We start from the raw sequence: 23,791 nt of genomic DNA on the forward strand, positions 1-23,791 counted from the left end.
GATTTGGCTATAATTTTAAAATTAGATAATAATTGGATAATTAGCTCAGCCATAATTGGATAATAATAATAATATATTCAAGCATAAAACTGTATAAAGCGTTTTCGACCATTATGAAGCATTTAGGGTCAGACGCCATGGGTGAAACATAATTTTCAACCATTACGAAGAATATGGAGAAGAGGTAGTGGGGTCCACGCGTTGTTTTCGCGAATGAAGAATATGGAGAAGAGGTAGTGGGGTCCACACGTTGTTTTCTCGTATAATAAAACTTCACCCCGGTGTTCGCAGTTAGCTCAGTTGCATAGCACAGGTTGCATGTTCAAACCCCATCCCATGCCCTCACATCCTTAAAAATAATCGCAATGAGAGCAAATACGTTCAGGTTTCAACTCTCGCAGAGTCGATCGATCTCACAAGAAGCATAAGTTATTTTCTAAATATTCCAAACTTAACCCAGCCTATTACACAACAAAGCAACCGCATACCGAAAAGAGGGGAAAAATCTGAAGTTAACGCAAGTGAATTCAGCTTGCACAGAATTTAAAGAAACAAAAGACGAAAGAAGATTTGTTCAGGCACCTTATTTTTTGTTCGCATTTTCTCGATTTCTGATCTCTTCTCAAAATCCGCAATGTACCGGAACCGTCTCTTGGGATTCTTGACTATGGAGCAGAGTTTCCGCCATCTAGCTAAAGCTTCAGACGAAGAATTCTTAGCTTCCACTTCAAAATTTGCATTCAAGTATTTATTCATTTCCGCTACTGCAAACCTGGTTCAGAAAGAACACACAAATAAATAATGGACATATCTCGGAACAGAATAAAAAAGAACAACATGCTTATTTCATAATTCAAACCTTCTCGTCAATTGTCTACTGCATGGACGATATTTTCATCGACTTGTCCTTCCCTGTAATTATATGGACGTCCTTGTTTATCCCGGGTCGTACGCCAAGAACTCTGGACCTTCTGGGAAGCGTCAGTTGTCATGTCAGACTGACTGATAGATAATGTCTTACATGCATATCACTTTTAATCTTTTCGACATGCACTGATATTGTCTTACATGCCTATCACTTTTAATCTTTTCGACATGCACTGATATTTATACCGATAGGCTTTCCTTTGAAACAGACTTTCGTCGTCCTTTTCGTTCTCAGGTTGACACCTGGTGTCCATATTCCGCGGGCATCTGTCGTGATTTCTGTTTATTCTCAACGCCTAGAACTTCCTGATTTTCCTGCTTTCCGTCAGTTTGGTAACATCTGTCCTGATTTCTGTTTATTCAGAGCGCCTAGAACTTCCTATTTGGTAGCATTATCGCTCAACACTCTAGAAAACCCAGTTATGCGGTCCCTGTTTTGCGGTGCACACATTCGTGGCTTGAAACCCCTGTTCTGCGATGCACGATCAACAGATTTGTGCTTTGGAAACCCTGTTCTGCGGGGTTTCCGTGCTTCCATGACATTAGAACTTCCTGCTTTCCGTCCGTTTGTAGCATCTGTCCTGATTTCTGTTTATTCACAGCGCCGAGAATTATGAGGTTAAGGTGTGTTGACACCTAATCCGAAACGGATGAGGTGAAGCCGGACAGTCATCTAGAAGATGAACTGATCCGTTTCTTGTGTATATAAATAATAGTTATCTAATGTGAAATAATCAGTTATGTCTTGCGTTCAACAATAGCTGGAGTTACCCTGGCCTGACATGGTATCAGAGCACAGGTCCCAAATTGGTTGTAACTCCTGGTCTGTTCTGTCCTGACACTGCTCACTGACTGCCAGACTGCGCCCTCAGACCTTGAGTACTGGCGCCCTGAGTTGATCCGTTCATTCCCTGGAATGCTGCGTTGAGGTCCGTTACACCTATGCGTTGATGCTGTTGAACTGAGAATTGAGGTATCGTTTTCTTTTAATGGTGACTGTGGTATGCGTTCAAGATTTTGGCTGCCTTCTTAGTTTAATCAAGACTGACGGTGAATGCTTTGAAGACATGGTAGAACAGTTGTTGGTTGGGTTTATTACTCTACCCCCATCTCACCTGAAATATGACTGTGGTTTATGGTAGAACAGTCTATTGCTGCGTTTTAAAAAAAAAAAAAAAAAAAGAACTGTGGTTTATTACTGCGTATTGCTGCGTTCTTTTTCGTTTTTTTAATGACTGCATTGAAGCAATGTATTGAAGACCTGAGTTTAAACGTATTGAAGACCTGGTATATTGAACTGTGACTGCGCCTTTTATTAAATCGCTGTGATATATAGAACAGTGACTGCGTTTTTTTAAAGAACTGTGGGTATATTCATTGAAATATTTGCTATTCAATGATGAATGGAATACGGCCAACCTTCTGGCTCTTTTGGCATTCCAGTGAAAGCCTGTAATGTATCGTATAGTAATGGTCACTGCCTTGTGTAATGGTCATCGAAGACTGCGTTGTATTAATTGAAGACTGCGTTTTGTAATGGTCATCGAAGACTGCGTTGTATTAATTGAAGACTGCGTTTTGTAATGGTCATCGAAGACTGGGTATTGTAATGGTCATCGTTCTTGAAATATCTGTTGAAGACTGTGTTGATAAGACTGCGTTTTTTTTATTATTGAAGCATGAAAACTGAACTGTGGTTTGTAAAGACTGCTTTGTCGGCCTTGATGTGAGTTGTGACATGTCGGTTCTCGTCAGGGTGATATAAGAAGTGCAAGAACGTCATTGCGCGGAGTAAGTTTCATAAGGCAAGGACGTTGAAGGTCAATCTCTATAAATTGCATGCTGTGGGTACATATGTGGCAGCATATATATTATGCGATAAAGGGTATGGTATTGCATCATATGTAGCAGCATATATATTATGCGTAAGAACCGAGTTTTTTTTTGAAACAGTGTTTGCGTGAAAGACAAGGCCGAATACAGTGTTTTCATGTCATATATATATATGTGAGCGCCTTTTTTTGTGAACAGTGTATTGAGCGCCCTCATTTTTTTGTTAAACAGTAATATAGTGATATATGTGAGCAGTCTTTGAGCAGTGAACACTATTTGAGCGCCCTTTGATTTTTGAACAGTGATATATGTGAGCAGTGAACAGTGTATTGAGCCCCCTTGTTTTTTTGAACAATGATATATATATGTGAGCAGTGATATATATAATGCATAAGGCAATCATATAAGGATATTTTTACAGAAGTTTTTGGCAGAGATATTTTGTTACAGTATGCATTCAAGAGAAAGAAGAAGATACTTCAGAGGCAGGGGGGGCAGACACCCTCAAGAAGAAAAGGCAGACTTACATTGCATTCGCTGCAAACAAAAAGGATCTCATGATGCTTCTACATGCAAGCTACCATGGGAAAAGATTGAGCAGAGAAGAAATCAGCAGAAAGGTAAAACTGATGACTCAGACAAAGGTAAAGCACCTGAATCCGCTCACTATATTGAGGCACAATGTAACATTGGAGTAAATGAAGATCTGTTTAATGCTTCACTTACTTCTTCGAAAAATGACTGGTTGCTTGATTCAGGAGCAACCTGTCATATGACTCATAGGAAAGATTTTTTTGAAGATTTCACTGATAATGTTGATGGAGCAGTATACTTTGCAGATCAGTCAAAAATCAAGCCATCAGGGCTTGGCACAGTCAGGCTTAAACTACCTGGTCTTCCAGACTTTCTTCTGGATCATGTTCTATATCTCCCACAGCTCAAGAGAAACTTGCTGTCCCTTGTACACATCCGCCAGCAAGGTCACTCCATTCATATGTTTGATGGAAAGCTTGAGGTAAGAAAGGCATCTGACCATTCACTTGTCATGAGGGGTATAGAAGAAGAAAGACTTCTTAAACTGCAAGGAACCTCTGCTCATGCACAACATTTTTCATATATTTCTCATCATGATGAAGGTACACTTCCATCAAGTTTATTATGGCATGCTAGATTTGGACATTTAAACTATGATAGTCTCCGCTTGTTGAAGAAAAATGGTGTTGCTGGTTTGCCTACAATTCCTAAAAAACATAAACAATGTGATGCTTGCATTCTAGGAAAGCATAGCAAACAATCTTTTCATGATTCACATTCAAGAGCACATAGGAAGCTTGAACTTATTCATTCAGATTTATGTGGTCCAATGCATGTTCCTTCTGCAAATGGAAATAAGTATATCATGACATTTATTGATGATTACACCAGAATGTGTTGGGTTTATTTATTGAAGAACAAATCTGATGCTTTTCAAACATTCAAGAATTTTCATAAGTGGATTGAAAATGATGCACAATCTCATATTGGGTCTATTCGCACTGATAATGGAAAAGAATATACATCAAATGAATTTGAACACTATCTTCGCCAACATGGGATTAAACATCAAACAACTGTGCCTTATAATCCTCAACAGAATGGTGTAGCTGAAAGAATGAACAGAACAATTTTGAATATGGTACGATCCATGCTTTTCTTCAAAAATGTAAAGACAATGTTTTGGGCTGATGCTGTTCTATGTGCTGCATATATAAAGAATAGATGTCCATCTAGTGCTATAAGAAACAAGACTCCTTATGAATTGTGGTATGGACATGTTCCTTCGGTAAAACATCTCAGGATATTTGGTTCCACCTGTTATGCTTTAATACCAAAGGTACATAGAAACAAAATTGGTGCTAGAAGTCGTAAGTGTATCTTCCTGGGGTATTCAAACACATCTAAAGCATACCGCCTTTATGATGAAGTAAATAAAAAGTTTGTTTTATCTAGAGATGTCATTTTTCTTGAATCATCCAAATCTGATAGTGTTGTTGAGCGGCAACTTGATCGCTTGGATAGATTCACAAAACCAAAATCATTTCAAGAGTTTGATAATCAGATTCCACATCTTGAAGGGGGGATTCCTATACTAGATCAACATGTGGAATCTTCTTCTGAAGAACAATCTCCCCTGCATGACACTCCAACAACGGATGATGCTTTAAGTGATGTAATTGATAGAATTGGGAGACTCAATCTTGATTCAGACCCAACTCCATCAACAGAACAGCCTGGACCATCTCAGAAAGGTCCTCCAAAGTGGCTGACAAAGACACTTGAAAGTGTTCATCCTGATGAAATTGGAAAAACAGGAACCCGAAATTCAAACCGACAAGATGGAGGTGATGTAGATAACTCTAATTCACCTGTTGATATGGATGTTACTTATGATTGTGAATTGAACTTGTCTACAGATTTTGAACCAACTTCCTTCAAAGAAGCTGCTTCTCATGATGAATGGAAAGAAGCAATGCAGAAGGAGTATGATGCCCTCATAAAGTATGGCACTTGGAAGCTGGTTGATCCTCCATTTGGAACCAAACCAATTGGCTGCAAGTGGGTCTACAAGAACAAGTACAAAGCTGATGGCTCACTTGACAAGCACAAAGCTAGGCTTGTGGCAAAAGGTTTTGCACAAAAGGAAGGGGTCGATTATGAGGAAACTTTTGCTCCCACAGCAAAATGGGCCACCATCCGGACACTCTTTGCACTAGCTGCTCAGAACGGTTGGAAAGTCCATCAAATGGATGTAAAAACTGCATTCTTGAATGGAGATCTAAAAGAGAATGTTTTTATGTCCCAGCCTGAAGGATTTGCTGTGAAAGGACATGAACACAAAGTATGCAAACTTGTGAAGTCCTTGTGTGGCCTCAAACAAGCACCACGAGCCTGGTATGAAAAACTAACTGAGCATCTTCTGAAACTCAACTTCAAACATTTTGATCTTGATGATGCAACTTTATTTGTCAAGAAAGTTGGCAAAACAGTTGTATATCTTGTGGTATATGTAGATGATCTTTTAATGACAGGGAACAATGAAAGCTATATTGCATCCATAAAGAAAGAATTAGGAAAATTTTTTGAAATGACTGATTTGGGCTATGTTCATTACTATCTTGGCATTGAAGTAACCCAGCATCCAAAGTCCATATTTCTTTCTCAAAAGAAATACATTGGAGATTTGTTATACAGATTTGGCATGACAGAGTGCAATCCCCTTTCTACTCCAATGGAACAAAACTTGAAGCTCACATCTACTGAAGGAAAGGAATTTGAGGATGCAACAAGGTATAGACAGCGTGTAGGAAGTCTCATCTACCTCACTACTACCAGACCAGACATTTCATTTGCTATTGGAATCCTCTCCAGGTTTATGCAAAAGCCTTGTGAGGGACATTGGTCTGCTGCAAAAAGAGTTCTAAGGTACTTGAAGGGAACTCAAGACCTTGGAATCAAGTATACACAGGTGGACGACTTCAACTTGATTGGATACTCTGATTCAGACTTCGATGGAGACAAAGAAACTAGGGTATCTACTTCAGGATATGCTATGAGTCTTGGATCAGGCGCTGTCTCCTGGAGATCACGCAAACAATCAGTACCAGCAGATTCCACAACAGAAGCAGAATACGTGGCAGCAGCTGAAGCAACGAAAGAAATTGTGTGGCTCAGGAAAATTCTTGAAGATTTGCAAGTAAAACAAATACAATCTACTCCACTCATGATTGATAACACATCTGCAATAAAGTTGGCCAAAAATCCAAAGTTCCATGATCGTACTAAGCACATCAATACTAAATATCATCTGATCCGACATCATGTTGAGGCCAAAACAATCCATCTCCGTCATTGTTCCACAAACGAACAAATTGCAGACATCTTCACCAAAGCGCTTGGAAGAGAAAAGCTTGAAAGATTCAGAACGATGCTTGGACTCACCAACATCCCTTCAGATTAAGGGGGGGAATGTTGACACCTAATCCGAAACGGATGAGGTGAAGCCGGACAGTCATCTAGAAGATGAACTGATCCGTTTCTTATGTATATAAATAATAGTTATCTAATGTGAAATAATCAGTTCTGTCTTGCGTTCAACAATAGCTGGAGTTACCCTGGCCTGACAAGGTGAAGGCGGAGATCGGTGTTATGGCAGTGGAGCGGGCGTCGTTTGAGACCGTGAAGCCGATTTCGCACGGATTGGAAGGCAAAGGCGGTTGTCACTCAAGTATGAAATTGCATCAGCCATTCGCAACTTTTGTTTATTTTTTCACTAATTGCAGTCCCGGGAGTAAAGTCTCTGAGTATTTCAATGAATTGTAGTATGTCAGGTGTCTAAAATACAATGCGGGTTTGTAAATGAAAGTTGGTATAGTGAAACGTCGAAAAAACACTTTTCTATGCAAATGCAATTTTGGCCAGTCTCGAGACATCAAAATTTGGAAGGATAAATATTCAAAACAACCCCTATGTGGTTATTCCAGTCCTTAATTTCATGTTCGATGACATGATCTCTTTCTTTAATAGAAAGAAAGAGAAGGCTCCGATTTAATTATTATGTTTTTGCTGGCTCCGCTGTGGTCTAGCGGCAAGTTGGGGCGCTTGTTGTAACGATCACCCAGATTTAAATCTCCGCAGTCAGGTTTCCGTACGGAAGCCGCATCCAAGACCAGGTTCACTCAGGTTCAAATCTTGCCAAGTGGGCTTCTATAGAAACACTGTATCCAAGAACAGGTGAAAATCCTGATGACCTTATTGACTCACGGATGCTGCAACGTAAACTGTAAAGTGTCTCTTTTTGTAGGTGCTATTGCCCAGATGTTTGTGCTAAGAAAAAAAGTCTCGCGTTTTTACTTATCCTCTAGGAAGTTAGGTTATGGTCCGGATGACCCATGTTTCGTGTTATCCACAAGAAAAAGAATAGGTGGCAGATCTACCAGCCCAGGTTAATAGTTTGTTTACCTATTGTGCTCTTCTAGGTTCTTTTAGGACTTGTAAAGATGTGCTTTCATCGCGAAGCCCCTGCTGAACAAGGGCAATTACAAGCAAGTCATTAATAACGCAGAAACCACAAGTAAATTACAGGGCTCTGGAATTGTTAAAAGGTTCTCTAAGGAATTAGAACAACCATTGTACCTATTTATCTTTTGTAAGTCTATAATGCCTATATTTATTTCGTAAAGGGGACATCCTTGGACACAGAGTCCAAAGTCCACAAATCACATAGGGTTTTTGCATTTGGTCAGACAGATATTGCAAGACGTCAATCGTATGCATCAAAAAATAATCTCAACATGCTTGTAATGACACAAAACCTCAGAATAGCAAGAATAGAACTATTCAGCTCTTGCAAGCAGGCACTTGGTTCACTTGTAAGTTGTGAGGTCAACAAAGTTTTAAGCCTTACATCAGGGTTCTATCCCTGCTGTTGTATGTGCCAAATGAATAGCACATCGAAAAGTGATGAGGCAGGCAACAAATCCCAGGCCATTTTAGCAGAATAGGTAAGTACCGGCAAGTTCGTGTTATGTAGTGCATCCCTAGACCTCAGGGTGTGTTTCTCGAAGTTTCTTCTAAAATGAAATAGAAATATTCAGCTCTTTCAACAAGAAGACTCAGTAAGTGTCTATTGGATGAAATCATACTCTGCTCTCGGTCAGTGTGTTGCTTGCGGAACATTGAGTGGTTTAGAACGATATCATTCATTGCGAGTTACGATAAAAGGTAAATATTAAATTTCAGTCAGTTATTCTCAAAATTGGATACATCATTGCAGTTGAGAAATCCTATAACAGTTGGGACGAAGACAGAATAAAGACGAAAAATAGAAATAGAAAACAGAACTGTCCAAAAACCAGCGTTGAGCAACCAAGGCGGTGCAATCTTGCTAGAAAAGGATACCTAATGATACCCGACAAGAGAATTGCTCAAATTTCGAAACGAAGGCAATGCTTTCTATATTAAGGGTATATAAGATAAAAACCCTACACTTTTCAGTAGAGTTGAAAAATACGGTTGCGAATTAGAGTTATTTTAAACTAAAATTTTGCAACGCTAATGTTATTCTAAAATCAAAAAGCATTCTATTCACATATACAAAAATTCGCGCAATATGAAAAACAGAACATTGATTAAAATAAACTTTAAAGTCATGCACTGTATTGGCGTGATCCGGAAAGGACACAGGAGACACTAATTATTGATGTTGACTCACCATAACAAACAAATCAGTTGGAAATATAATCAAGAAAAGATACTGCCTAGGTGGAAGAAGAAAAAGAATCAGTTAAAGAGATTAAGGATGTTCAAAAAGCTGCAGACAGTATCAATAAAGAAATTTATCTTACTTCAACACCAACAGTGCCAGAAAACTATAAAATAGATTTGAAGTCTTTCCAAACTCCAGAGTATTCTCTGAAGATTTATCTCCAAATGTTTTAGTAACACCTTTTTCAACTAGTATTCCACTAATAGTATATATTTTCAAACCATTATTTGAAGTTGACACAGTGTCATCTCTCACTAATTATTAAAATTCTCAAACCAAATTGGTTGTGAAAAGGACCAGGAAAAAGTTCAGTTGGTAGGCTATTGGCCATCCGAAGGAAAAAGTTCAAGAATCCACTCAAGCTCTTGGTTCCTATTTTTATTACCAACAAAATGTAGTGAGTGGACTTTCTATTGATTATGATCAGAAAGTTTGGAGAATCAAAGAACTGGAAGTTGAATTGGAGAAAAGTAGAATATTTAATGAAGAATAGTGGCAAACACATTATGCCACTCTCAGAGAAGGTTTTTCAATATCTCAGCAATAGTTAGTGGAGGATTTCAATACAGAAAGGTTAAATTGTTAAAATGAATCATAGAATAAATTGGCAGAAATGGAGAGCAAATATGCTCAACAAGTTGCAAATATAAGAAACGATAATGAGGATTAGATCAGAATTTTAAATGAAGAAGATGAAAGTAAAATAGAGATAATCTCTTCCGCATTAAAACAACAGGTTGAAACTCTTCAGTTGCATGTAAGAAAAAATCAGGAAGTTGGTTAAAGTATGATTATGTTCAAACAACAGGCCTTGCAGGTTAATTACTTACTACAAAAGAATCAGATTAAGTTTTATATGCAGCTAGACAAAATATATAGATATTATCAATATATTGTTCATCTAAGTGACATGATTGAGTCTCTAATGGTACAAGACAAGAATATCAAGCAAAGATTCATCTTAATCCTGGATTGGGAAAAACAGTTCAACCCAGAAAATATTGAAAAGGTTCCGAAGAAAAATGTAAAACTTATGTTTGCCTCATTAGGGCAAAGAAAATATGATTTTACAGAAATTCAAGAATGGATTAAAAGTATCATCCAACTTTGCAATGAGATTTTGGATTATGACTATGATATTGTTGAGGAATTTAATTTACCAAATCCAAAAACTTTAAGGGAAGCAGTATCAAGGATCATCAATCAGCGTGAGATTGAAGAATAGGGAGCATAAAATGACAAAATAATCAAAGAAATTAAAGTATGGAATCAACAAGACTTTGAGATACCTTTCCGGATTCTGCATATTTGGTTTATATTTAAGACCTGTCATTTTGATTTGATCAGTACCTTTGAGGTTCTAACATCTTTTACGAACACACAATCTTCTATACAGTTTCTTTGTGTTAAACTTGCTCTTTTTTTGCACAAAAACAGTTAAAATTTATATTCTAAAAAATTGTGGCTAAACCATAAGCGTAGGTTTACAAGAAATATATAGTTTTAGGCAGACATACCCTAGAGTGCACAGACAAGTATAAATTATCCAAAAAATATTGTGGAGGCCTATCCATGTCATTCTACTCTGAATTCTGCATGTGTGCTGCTTAAGAAACTGACATACTAACAATACTATTAGACAAAACATGGTATGAGCACACATTTTCAGAGAAAATTTTGATTGTGCACACCTAAGGATAGGTAGGAGGCGAGGTCATTCAAAGCCCTTCCTTGCAGTCCATGAAATTACATGGGTTGGTAAGGCTAAAATTATATCGAAATTGCCCACATTCTTTCCCCTTGCACATCATACTCCATTTCCCTCTTTGTAACTTTGTACGAAAGGAAAATGGGAATTTAATTACTCCTCTTTCTGCAGATCGTTGCATTTAGATGGGTTGGTTAGGCTGCAAATAAATAGAAACTGCCCATGATAGTCTGCAATCTGGCCACAGTTGTGTGACTGATGGAATCTGATTGTTGTTATGGTCTGGATGTTGTTTTCAGGGTCCTGTTTCTGACAAGAGGGAGGACCCAGATAGCTGTTATTACAAACATGAGCTTGGCCCCAGATAGTTCTTCTAGATGCCTGGACTGAAGGAATGTGTGAACTTTCAGATTCAATAGCTATACATAGTGTTTGAATAGCGTGTTCGTTATATGCAATGGCTGCTATTCAACATATGTTTAATGAAAGTGATTCCCTATAATGTGCAAAAATGCACAAGCACAGTGAGTACACCCGAATATAGCATATTAAAAAAAAAAAATTGTGCATTGTTCAGAAAATAGTTAATATATCATGAATTATGCACAAGATTCACAAAAGAAGCACACTGCTTCCAAGTGATGGGTCTCACACTGCCTGCCCTAAGTGTGGGCACTTTATGTCGATGCCTCCAAGGCCTACTAATATGAACCACTTATAAAAAATTATTACAAAGCCATAAGGAGTCCAGTCAGCCTTTAAAAAGGGTCTGCAAAGGGTAAATTAAGTGATCGAAATACATGGCAATTTCCTTGATTGAACCGCATCTCTTAATGGGTAGGATCAGTATTGGGAATGATTGGCAAATGTTCTTATTTCATTGATGTTTTGACGGTACTGTAAGACTATAAGGATCTTTGAGTCGCTTGAGGTACTTCCGAATTTGCACAATATGTACCTTGTCACTAATTTATATTCTAAAAAACTGTGGCTAAACCATAAGCGTAGGTTTACAAGAAATATTTTAGTTTTAGGCAGACATACCCTAGAGTGCACAGACAAGTATAAATTATCCAAAAAATATTGTGGAGCAACCAAGCTACTTACGGAGGTGGCTTAGTGATCAGGCATGGGCCAACGTAACACCTACCGAGAGCAGCTGAACCAACCGAGGGATTGGCCTTTTAGACGATTTCTTAGGTCTACACAGGTTCCCAATATCAAGAGTTAATTCGAACTCTGGAAAAACTTGTCAATTGATTTGGGAATGTAAAAAATACACTAAATTTACTTTTTCTGGGCAGGGGTAAACACTTTTTTATGGTCTGTTGGGAGCAATAAATCCCAACTTCATCCCATAAAGCCTCTATTAATGCGGGTGCTGTAAATCTTCGCCGATTCATACACGAGTGGGGCTCTATTCCAGCTGCAGTTTGAACCTGGGTTGTTATTGTGGTGACTTCCCTGTCTCGACCTCTAGACCATAGCTCAACAAAGGAAAAAATAGCTTCAGGGGAGAAAATGTGTTTTTGATTAATACAAGTATTTATGACAGCTATAAAACGGGAATATTTTTTTTTTCTACGTAAAAGCTATCTAATTCATATATTAACTGTACAAGTGAAAATTACAAACTGTGAGGCGAGTCTTCCAGGGCTTCTGATAGCTCGCTGGGAACCAAAAACCAAATTCTGAGGTCTCCCTCCCGGGAAAGCCTTCACAAAACAAAACAGACCAAGCACTGATATAACGCTCCCACGCAGGGGCAGCACCAGACCATATAAGCAGAACCAGAAATAAACATCAGCGGGCTCCCATTGGAGCCTCAGGAGGAGGATTCAAAACATTACTGCCCACGCAGGGGCGAATCGCCAGATGGGATTGACTTAATAACCAGGGGCGAATTACCAAATGGGATTGATTGAGCAACCCGACAAAATTGAAATTGAGAATTGACCCATTGAAAATGAGACCCGACCAGCTTCCAAACAAAATTACAGCAGGCGAATAGGTAGGCAACCACTTCCAGCCATCAAAACGAAAGCGCAAGAGAGAATTACCCGTGTCAATTTTGATCCTCTCGATGTGTTGAGGAAGAAGGAAGGGACGCGAAGAAGGCATCAGCTTCTTCGGCAAGGCTGTTGTCCTCCACGATGTACGCCCAGCCTTCTCCCTCTGGTTTACCCTTCCACATCTTGCGCCATGCCTCGTCATCAATACCCTGAGGAGCAAGCCCCATCGGAGGAGACGATTCGTGCTGACCAGCCTCAGACGCTGGTGGCTCCAAAGCGGAGCTATGTTCCCCTGCCTCCGGTAATCCATGGACAATTTCTTTGCCTTTGCCCTCCGCTTGCTTCTTCTGCGGGTCTTGAGGGGCAGATTCCCCATTTCCTTCCGGAGTTCTGGTAAACATAATTGAGATGTGGGCACTGAGCCCTGGGAAGCTCTCAGCCCTCGGCAATGTGAAAACCACTGAGCCAAAGGAGGGAAGTTCTGATTTGTCCTCATCAGCACTTCCAACCTCCAAAAACTGGCTGATTGGAAGTGGAGTGGCTTTGGCTCTTCGATGGCAGTAGCAGCAACAACAGTGGTGATGTTCATCCACTGCTGGAGCTCGCGAGGAAGAGCCTCTAGCTGGACCTCTTCTACACGGCTGTCGCTGACGGAGTTTAGCCATGGTGAAACTGATTCTGCTCTTGTGTGTGTGCAGGTGAGCTTGGAGTCGAAGACTGAACCAATTACCTCCCAAATCTTTCTCTGGTGCCCAATTTCCTCTCTGAGACCCGTTCCTTGGTGGCGAGGTGGACCAATTCCGGTTCTCACCCAGCAATTGAGCCAAGTGCTTCCGGCTACAGGACCAGCAACCAGAGAGGCTATGGCAACGATAGTAACCACCAGACACCCGACGATGAAGTGGATGGAGCTGCCACCGCCTCGGCTCTCTGCAATTCCTTCTTTCCCCAAATTCGCCCGACATACATTCCCTGCACCCTCCATTGCTCTTGTTATGCTCTGCCTCATGCTCTCGATACAGGCGCGCATTAAGTGCTCTGTACAGCCCCATAAACCTACCGCCCTCACCATTAACTCCATTAAACGCAGCAATGGGTTCAGGTTCTGGTTGACGGCCTTCATATGGAGGCCGTATTGTCTACACGGGGCAGCCCATGCATAGCATGTGGCATGCCCATTGTTGCCGTCCCGCCACCCGCATCCGGGGTCTCTTTGTCCCTAAGGATGAGACTCTCACATTCCAGCTTCCTTTGATTAGTTGGGATGATGTTCAGGTGTCCCTCAAGGAAGGCCTTATCTGAATCAACCCCTATGTTGGCAAGAAGATCAGCCACTTTATTACCTTCCCTTTTGGTGTGATTGAAAGAGATGGCATTGTAGTTGCCTATTTCCTCCGCCATGCTACTGAGTCTGGCCTCTAGTCTCCAACTATTGGCTATTTTCCTAGCTTTCGACCCATTCTGGATTCGAATAGCCATGTTTATGAGTATTTGGGAGTCCCCCTCCACTATCAGTGGTTGAAGATTGTGTCTCCTTGCAGTAAGAAGTCCTTGCCACATGCCCTCCAGCTCTGCTGAATTATTGGTATCCCAACCTAGATTGCCAAAGTAGAGTTGTTGCAGAGTTCCTAGGTGATCTCTGATGACTCCTCCAAATCCTGCAGGTCCTGGATTGCCCTTGGAAGCGCCATCAAAGTTTAGTTTGTATGAATGGATAGGCGGGGCTTCCCAATTTACCTTTCCCTTATCATTGTTATTTGCTGCCCGCTGAGAGGTTGGTTCTTGAGTCAGTTGCAGTCCCCAGTTAGATAATATGTTTTTCTCATTATCATCCGTTGGGAGATCTTGTTGGGTCCAGGATTTCAGTAACATGGTTTCTTGGATGTTGGCGTGCATGCTGTTCCATATGTCTTCCCTATTCAAGCTGCTGTTTTTGAAGATGCGCCTATTCCGTTCCTTCCAAATATTCCATAGGAGAAAACCTGGAATTAGATTCCACAGATGATTAAGCAAGCCACTTTTGTAAGGGCTTTTAGACCATTGCCTAATGGTGTTTATTATGCTTCCCATTTCTCTGCAACGTCTTTGACTCCTAAATTCTATCTTCTCCCATAGTTGAGTAGCAAGCGGACATGAGTCTAGAAGATGCTGTAATGTTTCCTCATTCTGAAAGCAATTGTGGCAGACTGAGGGCCCATGGAAGTTGCGTTTTTGCAATTTATCCCATGTGAGAATTTTTTTGTGTCCCACTAGCCATAGAAAGTGATTGATTTTGGGCCAAGTTTTGAAACTCCAAATCCTGGACCATAGAGGATCAGGTTTGACGGGAGGGTCTTCCAAAAGATTGTAGGCTTCAGAGGTGGAGTAAGCGCCCTTGGGGAGGTAGCCCCATCTGAGGATGTCGTCACTGATGTTGTGCTTAATTCTTCTTTTTGCCAATTCAGTGCTAAGGGCTTCTGCTTCCTGCGGTCTGTTGGTGGTTATTATTTGGTTGCTAGCAAGCCATTTCCTGAAGCCGCTTCCCGTGTCCGAATTCCAGAATTGGTGGACTTTGGCGTGCTGTTGCTCTTGCCCTTCTGGAATAATAGCTGCTGGTAGTGCATTGGATAGTTTGGGAAGTTGGTTCCATGCATCTTGCCAGAATCTGGCATGTTGACCATTCCTTATTTCCCAGAAACTATGTTTCTGAATCAATTGGTGGTGCTGCTTGGCCGCATTCCAAATGAGTGAACCTGGACTTGTGGGGGTGAATCGTATAAGCTCTGCATGCGGCATATTGTTGGTGTACTTGGCATTCCAAATTTTGGCCCATGGTTTGTCCGGATTTGTTAACCATTGCCACCAGATTTTGGCTGTCATGATGATATTACTGTGTTCAGGGTCTCGGAGTCCAATTCCACCTTTGTGCTTGGGCTTGCTGGTGGTATCCCATTTGACAAGCGCCCATTTATGATTGGTAGCTGAACTTCCCCAAAGAAAATTGCGCTGTAAGTTTCTCAGCCTTTTCAGGACCCATTTTGGAGCAGCTAGGATGGAGAACAAGTATAGGGGCATGGCTTGAAGGATGGCTTTGAGGAGCACTGCTCTACTTGCTAAGTTGAGGGAGCGGTGAGTCCATTGATTCAATTTGCCTTCCATTTTCTCAATAAGTCGTCTCCAAGCTGGTTGCTTTATGGCGGAGGCGGTGAGAGGCGCTCCTAGGTAAGTGGAAGGGAGAGAGGCCGATTGAAAACCCAGAATGCGAGAGACAGCCCGCTTGACAGAGGGAGGGGTATGGAAGAAGAAAATTTCGGATTTTGTGCTGTTGATTTGGGTGCCTGAAGCATTGGAGAAGTCATTAAGCAAAGATTTCAGACAAGAGGCTTCCTGAGCAGAGGGATGGCCATACAGCATGGTATCATCCACAAATTGCTGGTGGGTGGAAGCAGGGGAGTTGTGGATTGAGATACCCCGAATATGATTATCTTGCCTAGCTTGCTTGATGTGCCGACCTAGGCCCTCCGCCATTATTACAAATAAGAAGGGGGATAAAGGATCCCCTTGCCTGATGCCTCTGGAGGGCTTGAAGGGGTGGGAAGGCAGCCCATTGACAAGAATGGAAAAGTGAGAGGAGGAGATGAGGCTCATTATCCATCTTACCCAAGTGGCACAGAAGCCAAAGGCTCTCAGCATGTTCTGAATATAGGCCCAGCTGAGTTTGTCAAATGCTTTGGATAGGTCAAGCTTGAGTAACATGCCCGCTTTTTTGGAGAGCTTGAGAGAGTGAAGGATCTCATGGGAGAGCATTATACCATCCATTATTTGTCGGCCTTCCACATAGCCTGATTGCTCAGGTGAGATGATTTGAGGGAGAAGGGGCTTGAGCCTGTTGGCTATGACTTTGGTAATGACTTTATAGAGAACATTGCATAGGGCTATGGGCCTGAATTTGTCAGGTGTGATGGAGTTCTCTTCTTTGGGAATAAGAGTGATGAAGGTAGAGTTTAGAGAGGGCAGCATCCATCGAAGGGCTCGAGATTCCTCCACAATTTGCCAGACCTCTACCTTAATCATGTCCCAGAAAGCATGAAAAAAATCAGTGGTAAAGCCATCAGGACCAGGAGCCTTACCTTCTTTAAGTTGCGCCATTGCTTCGTCCACCTCGTGGCTGAGAATCGGGCTCATGAGCAGATCGTTTTGCTCCTCCGTTATTAACCTGGGAATATTGCTTGTGATTTTCTCTATAGCTGCCGTCCGATCCCCTGTTTGTTCTTGGTGGACTTGTTTGAAATGATTGAGGAGGGTTTCCTCAATTTTCTCATGCTCCTCCTCTTTACCTCCTGCCTGGTTCTGGATGAATGAGATCTTGTTGTGCATTCTTCGTTGCACTGTAGTGTTGTGGAAGAATTTGGTATTACGCTCTCCTTCTTTGAGCCATCTCACCCTTGATTTCTGTTTCCAATAAATTTCTTCTTGTTTTCTTCTTTCCTCAAGTTGATTGTAGATGTGCTTTTCTTCTTCTAGTGTAGCCTCTGTATGCCCTGAATTGATGACCTCCTGGTGGAGAAGCTTGAGCTCCTGATTGAGTTGTTGTTGGGCTTCGAAGATGTTCCCAAAGGTCTCCTTATTCCATTGTTTGAGGTGTCTTTTTAGGTACCTTAGCTTCTGCTGGAGAATGAACATTTTGGTGCCTTCTGGAGGAACAAAGGAGGCCCAAGTAGTTTTGACGAAGTCCTTGAATGCCGGGTGGGTAAGCCAGAATTTTTCAAATCGAAATGACTTCCTGGTGCTGCTCCCTGGTCTTTGCCATTGAAGGGCAATTGGCCAGTGATCCGACCCAGAGTGAGCCAGAATCTCCGCATTGAAATCTCCCCCGATGTGCACTGCGTTGTCCGATATCAGGAATCGGTCCAACTTGGAGGCAATCTGATGCTTCCCTTTCCTGTGATTGCTCCAAGTGTAGATACCATTACAAAAGGGCAGATCAATAAGGGAGGCATTTAGGATGAAATCCTTGAAGTGTTCCACTTCAGGTTCCAATCTGGTTCTTCCCCCAATTTTATCCTCTAGTCGGGTGATCATGTTAAAATCTCCCGCCACAATCCAGAGAGGATGTTGTCTGCTGTTACTGAGTGCCTCGATGGTGTCGAGGAGTATTTTTTTACTGCCTCCATCCTGTGGGAAGTAAACATTGGATAAGTTCCCATGTACCTGAGTGCCTATAATGTGAAAGGCTGCCTGAATGAGATGGTGGCTTGCATGGAAATCCGTTATAGTGATAGCTTGAGTGTTCCAGGCTATGGCAAGTCCTCCCGAGGCTCCAGTCGCATCCACGGCCACAGAATGGCAGCCCGGCCAGGCTTTGGAGAGTATTCGTCCCAGAGTATCGCTATTACATTTGGTTTCTTGAAAAAAGCATATGTGCGGCTTCTCCATTTTTATCATGTTTTTGAGCATTCTATATTTTGCAGGGCCGTTAAGGCCTCTAAGATTCCAGGAGATGAGCTTCATTGATAACTAGGTTGAGAGGGGCTGAAGTATTTCGTAAGCTTCGCATAATGGCCTGAATCCACTAGGACTTCTCCAAGCTCTATTGTTCTTTGCAGAACTGTTTTCCTTCCTCTTTTTTTAAAATCCTTTGGACGCAGTCTACCATCCCAGGTGCTGCCTGCTTGAATCCCTAACTGCTGTTGTTGGTAGACTTTGGAGATGACCATCTCCAACTTTTCTAGGTCAGTTTCAGCGATGGATTCAAAGGCCCTTTTCCTGCATGCTAACTCTAGTTCATTAATGTCCAGTCCTTGAAGATCCACGTTTTCAGCTTCTTCTTCCATTATTTCTATGACACTGTTGTCTTCATGTGCAGGCTCTGAAGTCTGGGTAGATTTTTGTTTCCCGTCTATCTCCATATTCTTGGGTGTAATCACCAGATCCTCCTGATTTCTAGATAAAATGGTGGGAATAATGATAGGGGTTTTCGAGATGGGGGGGGGGGGAGGAGGGAGGGGGGCGGCTTGAGGAGGATGGGTGGTCAGATTTGCTGGGATTTTCCATGGGTCGATCTTCCGGAATGTTGTTGAGGATTTCAAAACTATTCTTGGATGCTTGGTCTTTGTGGATGTTCGGTTGAGACTTTTGCCCACTGGCATTTTTCCGGTGCGATCGCCTTCTGCTGGTTACTTTGGTGAACCCATCATGATTTGGCTTGGTAGTGGGATTCTGAGACAGATCTGGGGCATTTAGCGGACAATCCCTGAATAAGTGCCCTAGAGCATGGCATCTTCTACATCGGAAGGGCACCTGTTCGTAGTCCAGGGGCTGAATCCATTCCTCATCCCAGTGGGAGAGTGTTATCGACTCTGGCAGCGCTTCATTCAACCTTATAAAGACACATATGCGAGCATATGAAATGAATTTGCGGGATTTGGTTTCTTCAGCTGTCCTGATGTATTCTCCCACACCATTTCCAATTCTTCTGAGTGAATCTTCGTCCCAATATTCATCAGGAAGTCCATATAGCCGGATCCAAACTGGTGCCCAGGTTAGGTCTTCTTTATCTGGGTTGAATCTGGGTTTCCAGTCTCGCATGTACAGCCCTGCAGCATTGAAGAAGTGTGGGCCTGTACCTAGCACCCTGAGTTTGTCTTCCACACAATAGAAGATGACTGTGAAGAAGCCTTTTGGTCCTAGTTGTAGCAGCACATCTCCCTTTGGTTTCCATTTGGCTGCTATCCAACCGTTGAGGGCTTTTTCTGTTGGCCATATGCCTATAAATTTTCCTATGATTGCATGCTCTTTCATAAATTCTATCCTAGCATTTACCAGGTGCCCTTGTAGTTCGATTCTGGGCCTCTCTGCAGCAACAGGTTTGCAGGTGGCTGAGGTGGCCTTTGGCATTTCTTCTTTGTCATTTTTCCTTTTGTCCTGTGGTCCTTTTTCCTGACCTGGCTGATCTTCTGTATTGCTATTCCCTTGCTCTGTGGCGTGTTCATTGTTTATTACTTCTTTGCTAATCGAACCGAACAGGAGATACGAATCCTTCTCCGTCTGCATTGGGGAGGGCCCTGGCGCCCCCCCCTGTGGTGTTTCCATAGCGCTTGGCCTGCGCAGTGCTGAGGCGATGCGGTTACCGTGCCTGGAATGGGTCAGGGATTGCAGTAAGCGCTTCAGTCTGAGGCGCCGTCACGGGTTTCAGAGGAACCCTAAACTTTTGCAGAGCTCCGTCCGTCCATCTATAAAACGGGAATATTAAAGACAACTCATTTTATATTTTATATACATACACACACTTGAAATGCTATGGATTCTCGATAGGTGACACAGGTTTGTTGGTTGGTTGCTGTCAAATTAGGTTAGAAAAACAAACACAACGAGTGTCTTTTTGGGTTCTCTCTATCTTTTAGATAGAGATGGCAAAGTCTGAAACATCACTTGAAAGTCAGAACTTATTGAATCAGTTGGACTCGCCTGTGACCTTGACTCTGAATATATAACTCAAGGTCAAGTTAGATTTGGTTTCCTCAAAGAACAGAGTTGAACTTGGAAATTTGACTCAGACGAATTAGAATAGTCTGGCAACATTCTTTAAATTTCTCATGCTTCTTTGTTTTTCTGAAGACGCTGCTTTTTGGCCAAACTAGCATTACATTGTAGAAGTTGTACTGAATTCTCACTTTTTTTGGCAAATTTTGGATAGAGTAGGCAAAGCTTAAAGTAATTGAGGAGTCTACTCTTGTCAGAGTCATCTTCATTTTTATGGATGCTTGCTTGATCTAATCCTGAGATTGACCTGCAAGTTAATGCAAACTATCAACTTTTAAAGAATCTTTAGAAGGAGGTGTTAAAAAAAATATGGGACTCTGAAGTCTTGTTAATGAGAAAAGAGAGTACAAACATAAAATCAGGTCAGCCTGATGACACCTTTGCAATCAGAGATGTGATTTTGAGATTAAAGATTATGAGCATAGTTAGAAAAACGAGAACTATCTTGGACATTCTTTGTTGTGAAAATGAGTAATGAAATATGCTGATAAGCCTATGGAAAGAAAGGATATTCAAGTCTTGCAATAAAAGCATAGTTGATTACGAGAAATACATAATGTGGAATGCATAGCGTAAAAGTTAGAGCGATATCTAGAACAAATACATATTACTAATTGGTTGAACCCTTAATTGTGATAATTAATTTCAAGAAAGAGCTCTTTCCATTAGGGAATCTCATAATGCAGATTCTATATTGTAGATCAGCATTATCAAGATCATCATAACATAGAACCATTCATCGTTGTAATAAATTTCAAGAACAAACTTTCGGTGAACCTTGCATATACCAATTCCAAATCATAGGTCAACCTTACCAAATTCATCATATTACTATCCAGTAAGTAATTGACTACGTCATAATTTTATGTTCATTGAAAGAGAAGGCTTAATGACATACGCATTTGTGTGTTGATATCTTGGTGTAAGTAATGGATTAGCATATGTGTCATCATTTAACTTAATATCTGTAGTAACCATTCAATTGGTTTTATTTACAGTTCTTGCAGGCTTGAAAGAAAAATATGACAAAGCAATGAGGAGAAATGATGTGAAGGCCATTGTTGTCACTGGTATGCATGTTTTGAAGTTGTCGGTTGCAATCTAATTTTGAAGGATTGTTTGATTCTAATAGTGATAGTGATATGAATGCAATTTGCAGAAGGGATGGAAACTGTACTAAATGTTCAATGGTGTTATAAATATTTATATATATTCATATATATAGAGAGATGTAAATGCTCCTGTTCAAAAAGCGAGATGATTTCATGTCTATGTCTCTGTTTTGGCATTGTTAGGTAATGGAGGGAAATTCTCAGGTGGTTTTGACATCAACGTTCTCCAGGAAGTACAACAGACTGGTATGCCAAACTAAGTTTTCATACAAAATTCAAATTCTGTTGCAGATTGTTTCAAAGGTTTCCATGTTTGCTCATATTCAATTCTCTGTAATTGTGTATCTAGCAGGGAACTTGTCGCATTTGGGTAGAGTTTCTGTTGATCTTATGATCAATACTGTTGAAGGTAGGCGTTTGTTATATATGTTGCTTTTTTTGTTTTCACTAAAGTTGCAAGTTGTCGGTGATATGTATGGCTGAAGTGGGGGTCCTGTATCTCAGGAATGTTAGCTATTATCAAATCCACAAATAATGTATAAGATAGAGGAATGTTGCTTTTACTTTGACTTGTCATTTCAAAAAACATTACCAATTTTTGTAAAAGACATTTTGCTATATCGTTATTTTCCATGTGTAATTTGAATACTATAAAGCGAAACATTATCATACCCTTCACATTTTGAGCTTTTCTAGGAATGTGCCAAAATATGGATACCTAGGCTTATTGTAGAGTATAGTTGGATTTGATGGTACAGTTAAAAGTAGCATTCTTATAGCATAGGTAGGAACTCAACAATGTATTGGTAAAGGATTCTACATGTTTTCCTGTATTGTAATACGTAGCTGGATATGGTGATATTGTTAACATAAAAAAATTAAGATTCTGATGGATGTTTAAGCACCCCTGAAAGTTTGAAAAATGATTCTATGTGTTTTTAGGATGGAACCTTTTTCTGGCTCTGACCTTTTTGGCCTTTTGGTGTTGTTATAGAGGCTAAGAAACCTTCCGTAGCTGCTATTCAAGGGCTTGCACTTGGTGGTGGATTAGAATTAGCAATGGTATGTGGCAATGATTGTCCATCTCTTGTAATTTTATGTTTTGGAAGGGGAATTTTGGGAACTTACATGTTTTGAGTTATCATGGATGTATTTAATTTACGCAGTCTTGTCATGCTCGTATTTCAACCCCAAAAGCGCAACTTGGGTTTCCAGAACTTCAATTTGCGATTATTCCAGGATTTGGAGGTAAGATTTCTCAATGTACATTTATCTGTCTCAGCAGGGCTGACTTCATACTGTGGTATAGCCAATTCTAATCTTACTATGAATTCTCTGGAAAATAGGTAATGATTTGTTTCCAGCCCTGAAGACTCTTAAATGAAGAAGGCGGCATGCAGGCTTTTATATTTTATATTTTATTGCGAAGTTATTTGTGGCTTCTTGAGGGTTGATTTTCCCATGCTTTAAACTTGTCAGATCATTGGACTGTCATAGCTCCTAGCGTGCACGTTATTGTTGTATCTATGAATGGGTTTTTCTGCTTCTTGGCTTCGATCATGACTATATGGGGTGGCCTTCTGCACTGATTTCCATCTGCATTCATCATCATGAGCTAGAGAGTCTATGATGTGTTTTGTCTTATAAGTTGGCATGTGTTTTGTTTGATCATTCTTTTGTGTCTTCGATCATGGTTTCAGTATTCTGGATATAGTCTTTGGCTTGAACAAACATCTCTGCTAGAAAAATTCAACAATTCCAATTTAATAATCCTACCGGCCTCTCTTTGTACCTTTTGGGACAATTGCTAGTTCTATTCTTTGCTCGATTATTTATTTCTGATTCTTTCTGTTACAAAGCAGTTAGAAAATGCTGCATTTTTATCCGGGGAAGCTACTGTTTATGTGTCGAGTCTAAGCGAAAAATAATAGTGGTGTATAAATTTTGGTTCTGGATCGAGTCTAAGCGAGCAAGAATAGCGTACTATGAATTTTGTTTCTCAAAATTTCTTTAGAAATTATTAGAATTGTAAATTTAAATCGTTAAATTTGCACACTTCATATGTTTATCCGTAAAATTATTATTTATGGTTTAATTTTAAGTGAGAAAGAATAGTATAATATAAATTTTTGGTTTTTGAAATTTGTTTAAAAGTTATTAAAATTGTGATTTTTTTAAAGTAAATTTATTATAATTTATTGGTCAAATTATGTGACAGTTATTATTGGCTATTATTTGTTAAATAATGTAACTAGGTTTGGTTTTCATAAATTGTATTGTATTTAAATCACAATGAAATCTATTTATCAAAAAAATGAAAAATAAATTTATATTATTATTTATATGACTTATTAAAGCATGGGTATCATGCTTG

General features: G+C 40.4%; 2 protein-coding genes across 6 annotated transcripts in view; one reads left to right on the forward strand and one right to left on the reverse strand.

Annotated features, from left to right (window-relative positions):
• The window catches only part of LOC149236739 (calcium-transporting ATPase 1-like), a 286,340-nt gene extending 285,379 nt beyond the window's left edge, over window positions 1-961 (reverse strand). For 2 of the 3 annotated variants that reach the window (XM_089461614.1, XM_089461612.1), the window contains exons 1-2: window positions 860-961; window positions 583-772 (exon numbers count right to left, since the gene is read on the reverse strand). In XM_089461614.1, the coding sequence (XP_089317740.1) occupies window positions 583-756 (174 nt within the window). In that variant the 5' untranslated portion in view covers window positions 757-772; window positions 860-961. Of the gene's footprint in view, window positions 1-582; window positions 798-859 lie in introns of those variants that run through there. The other variant, XM_089461613.1, reaches the window with a different exon arrangement.
• Window positions 962-1,311: 350 nt separating this feature from the next.
• Window positions 1,312-23,232, forward strand: LOC149236743 (peroxisomal fatty acid beta-oxidation multifunctional protein-like). 3 transcript variants are annotated; one of them, XM_089461617.1, is made up of 8 exons: window positions 1,312-1,551; window positions 6,925-7,024; window positions 21,304-21,375; window positions 21,601-21,663; window positions 21,770-21,826; window positions 22,412-22,479; window positions 22,584-22,665; window positions 22,764-23,232. In XM_089461617.1, the coding sequence occupies exons 2-8, from the start codon at window positions 6,946-6,948 to the stop codon at window positions 22,799-22,801; spliced, it is 459 nt and encodes a 152-aa protein (XP_089317743.1). In that variant the 5' UTR covers window positions 1,312-1,551; window positions 6,925-6,945; the 3' UTR covers window positions 22,802-23,232. The 3 variants fall into 3 exon arrangements, with proteins under 3 accessions (XP_089317743.1, XP_089317741.1, XP_089317742.1); XM_089461615.1 differs by lacking the exon at window positions 22,764-23,232 and having other exon boundaries at window positions 22,584-22,752; XM_089461616.1 differs by lacking the exon at window positions 22,764-23,232 and having other exon boundaries at window positions 21,313-21,375; window positions 22,584-22,752.
• Window positions 23,233-23,791: the final 559 nt, after the last annotated feature.

This window comes from Pinus tabuliformis, chromosome 8 (assembly GCF_031772625.1).
Source record: "Pinus tabuliformis cultivar Carrire ecotype Pingquan chromosome 8, CPIR1, whole genome shotgun sequence".
In the NCBI taxonomy this organism is placed as follows: Eukaryota; Viridiplantae; Streptophyta; class Pinopsida; order Pinales; family Pinaceae; genus Pinus; species Pinus tabuliformis.

What these genes read in the sequence shown, in the direction of transcription:
- LOC149236743 (XM_089461615.1), top strand. Translation starts at nt 6,946, where the DNA reads ATGGCAGTGGAGCGGGCGTCGTTTGAGACCGTGAAGCCGATTTCGCAC. An exon ending in CAAAGGCGGTTGTCACTCAA is followed by an intron (nt 7,025 to 21,303) that starts GTATGAAATTGC and finishes TTTTATTTACAG; the next exon opens with TTCTTGCAGGCTTGAAAGAA. An exon ending in GTGGATTAGAATTAGCAATG is followed by an intron (nt 22,480 to 22,583) that starts GTATGTGGCAAT and finishes TAATTTACGCAG; the next exon opens with TCTTGTCATGCTCGTATTTC.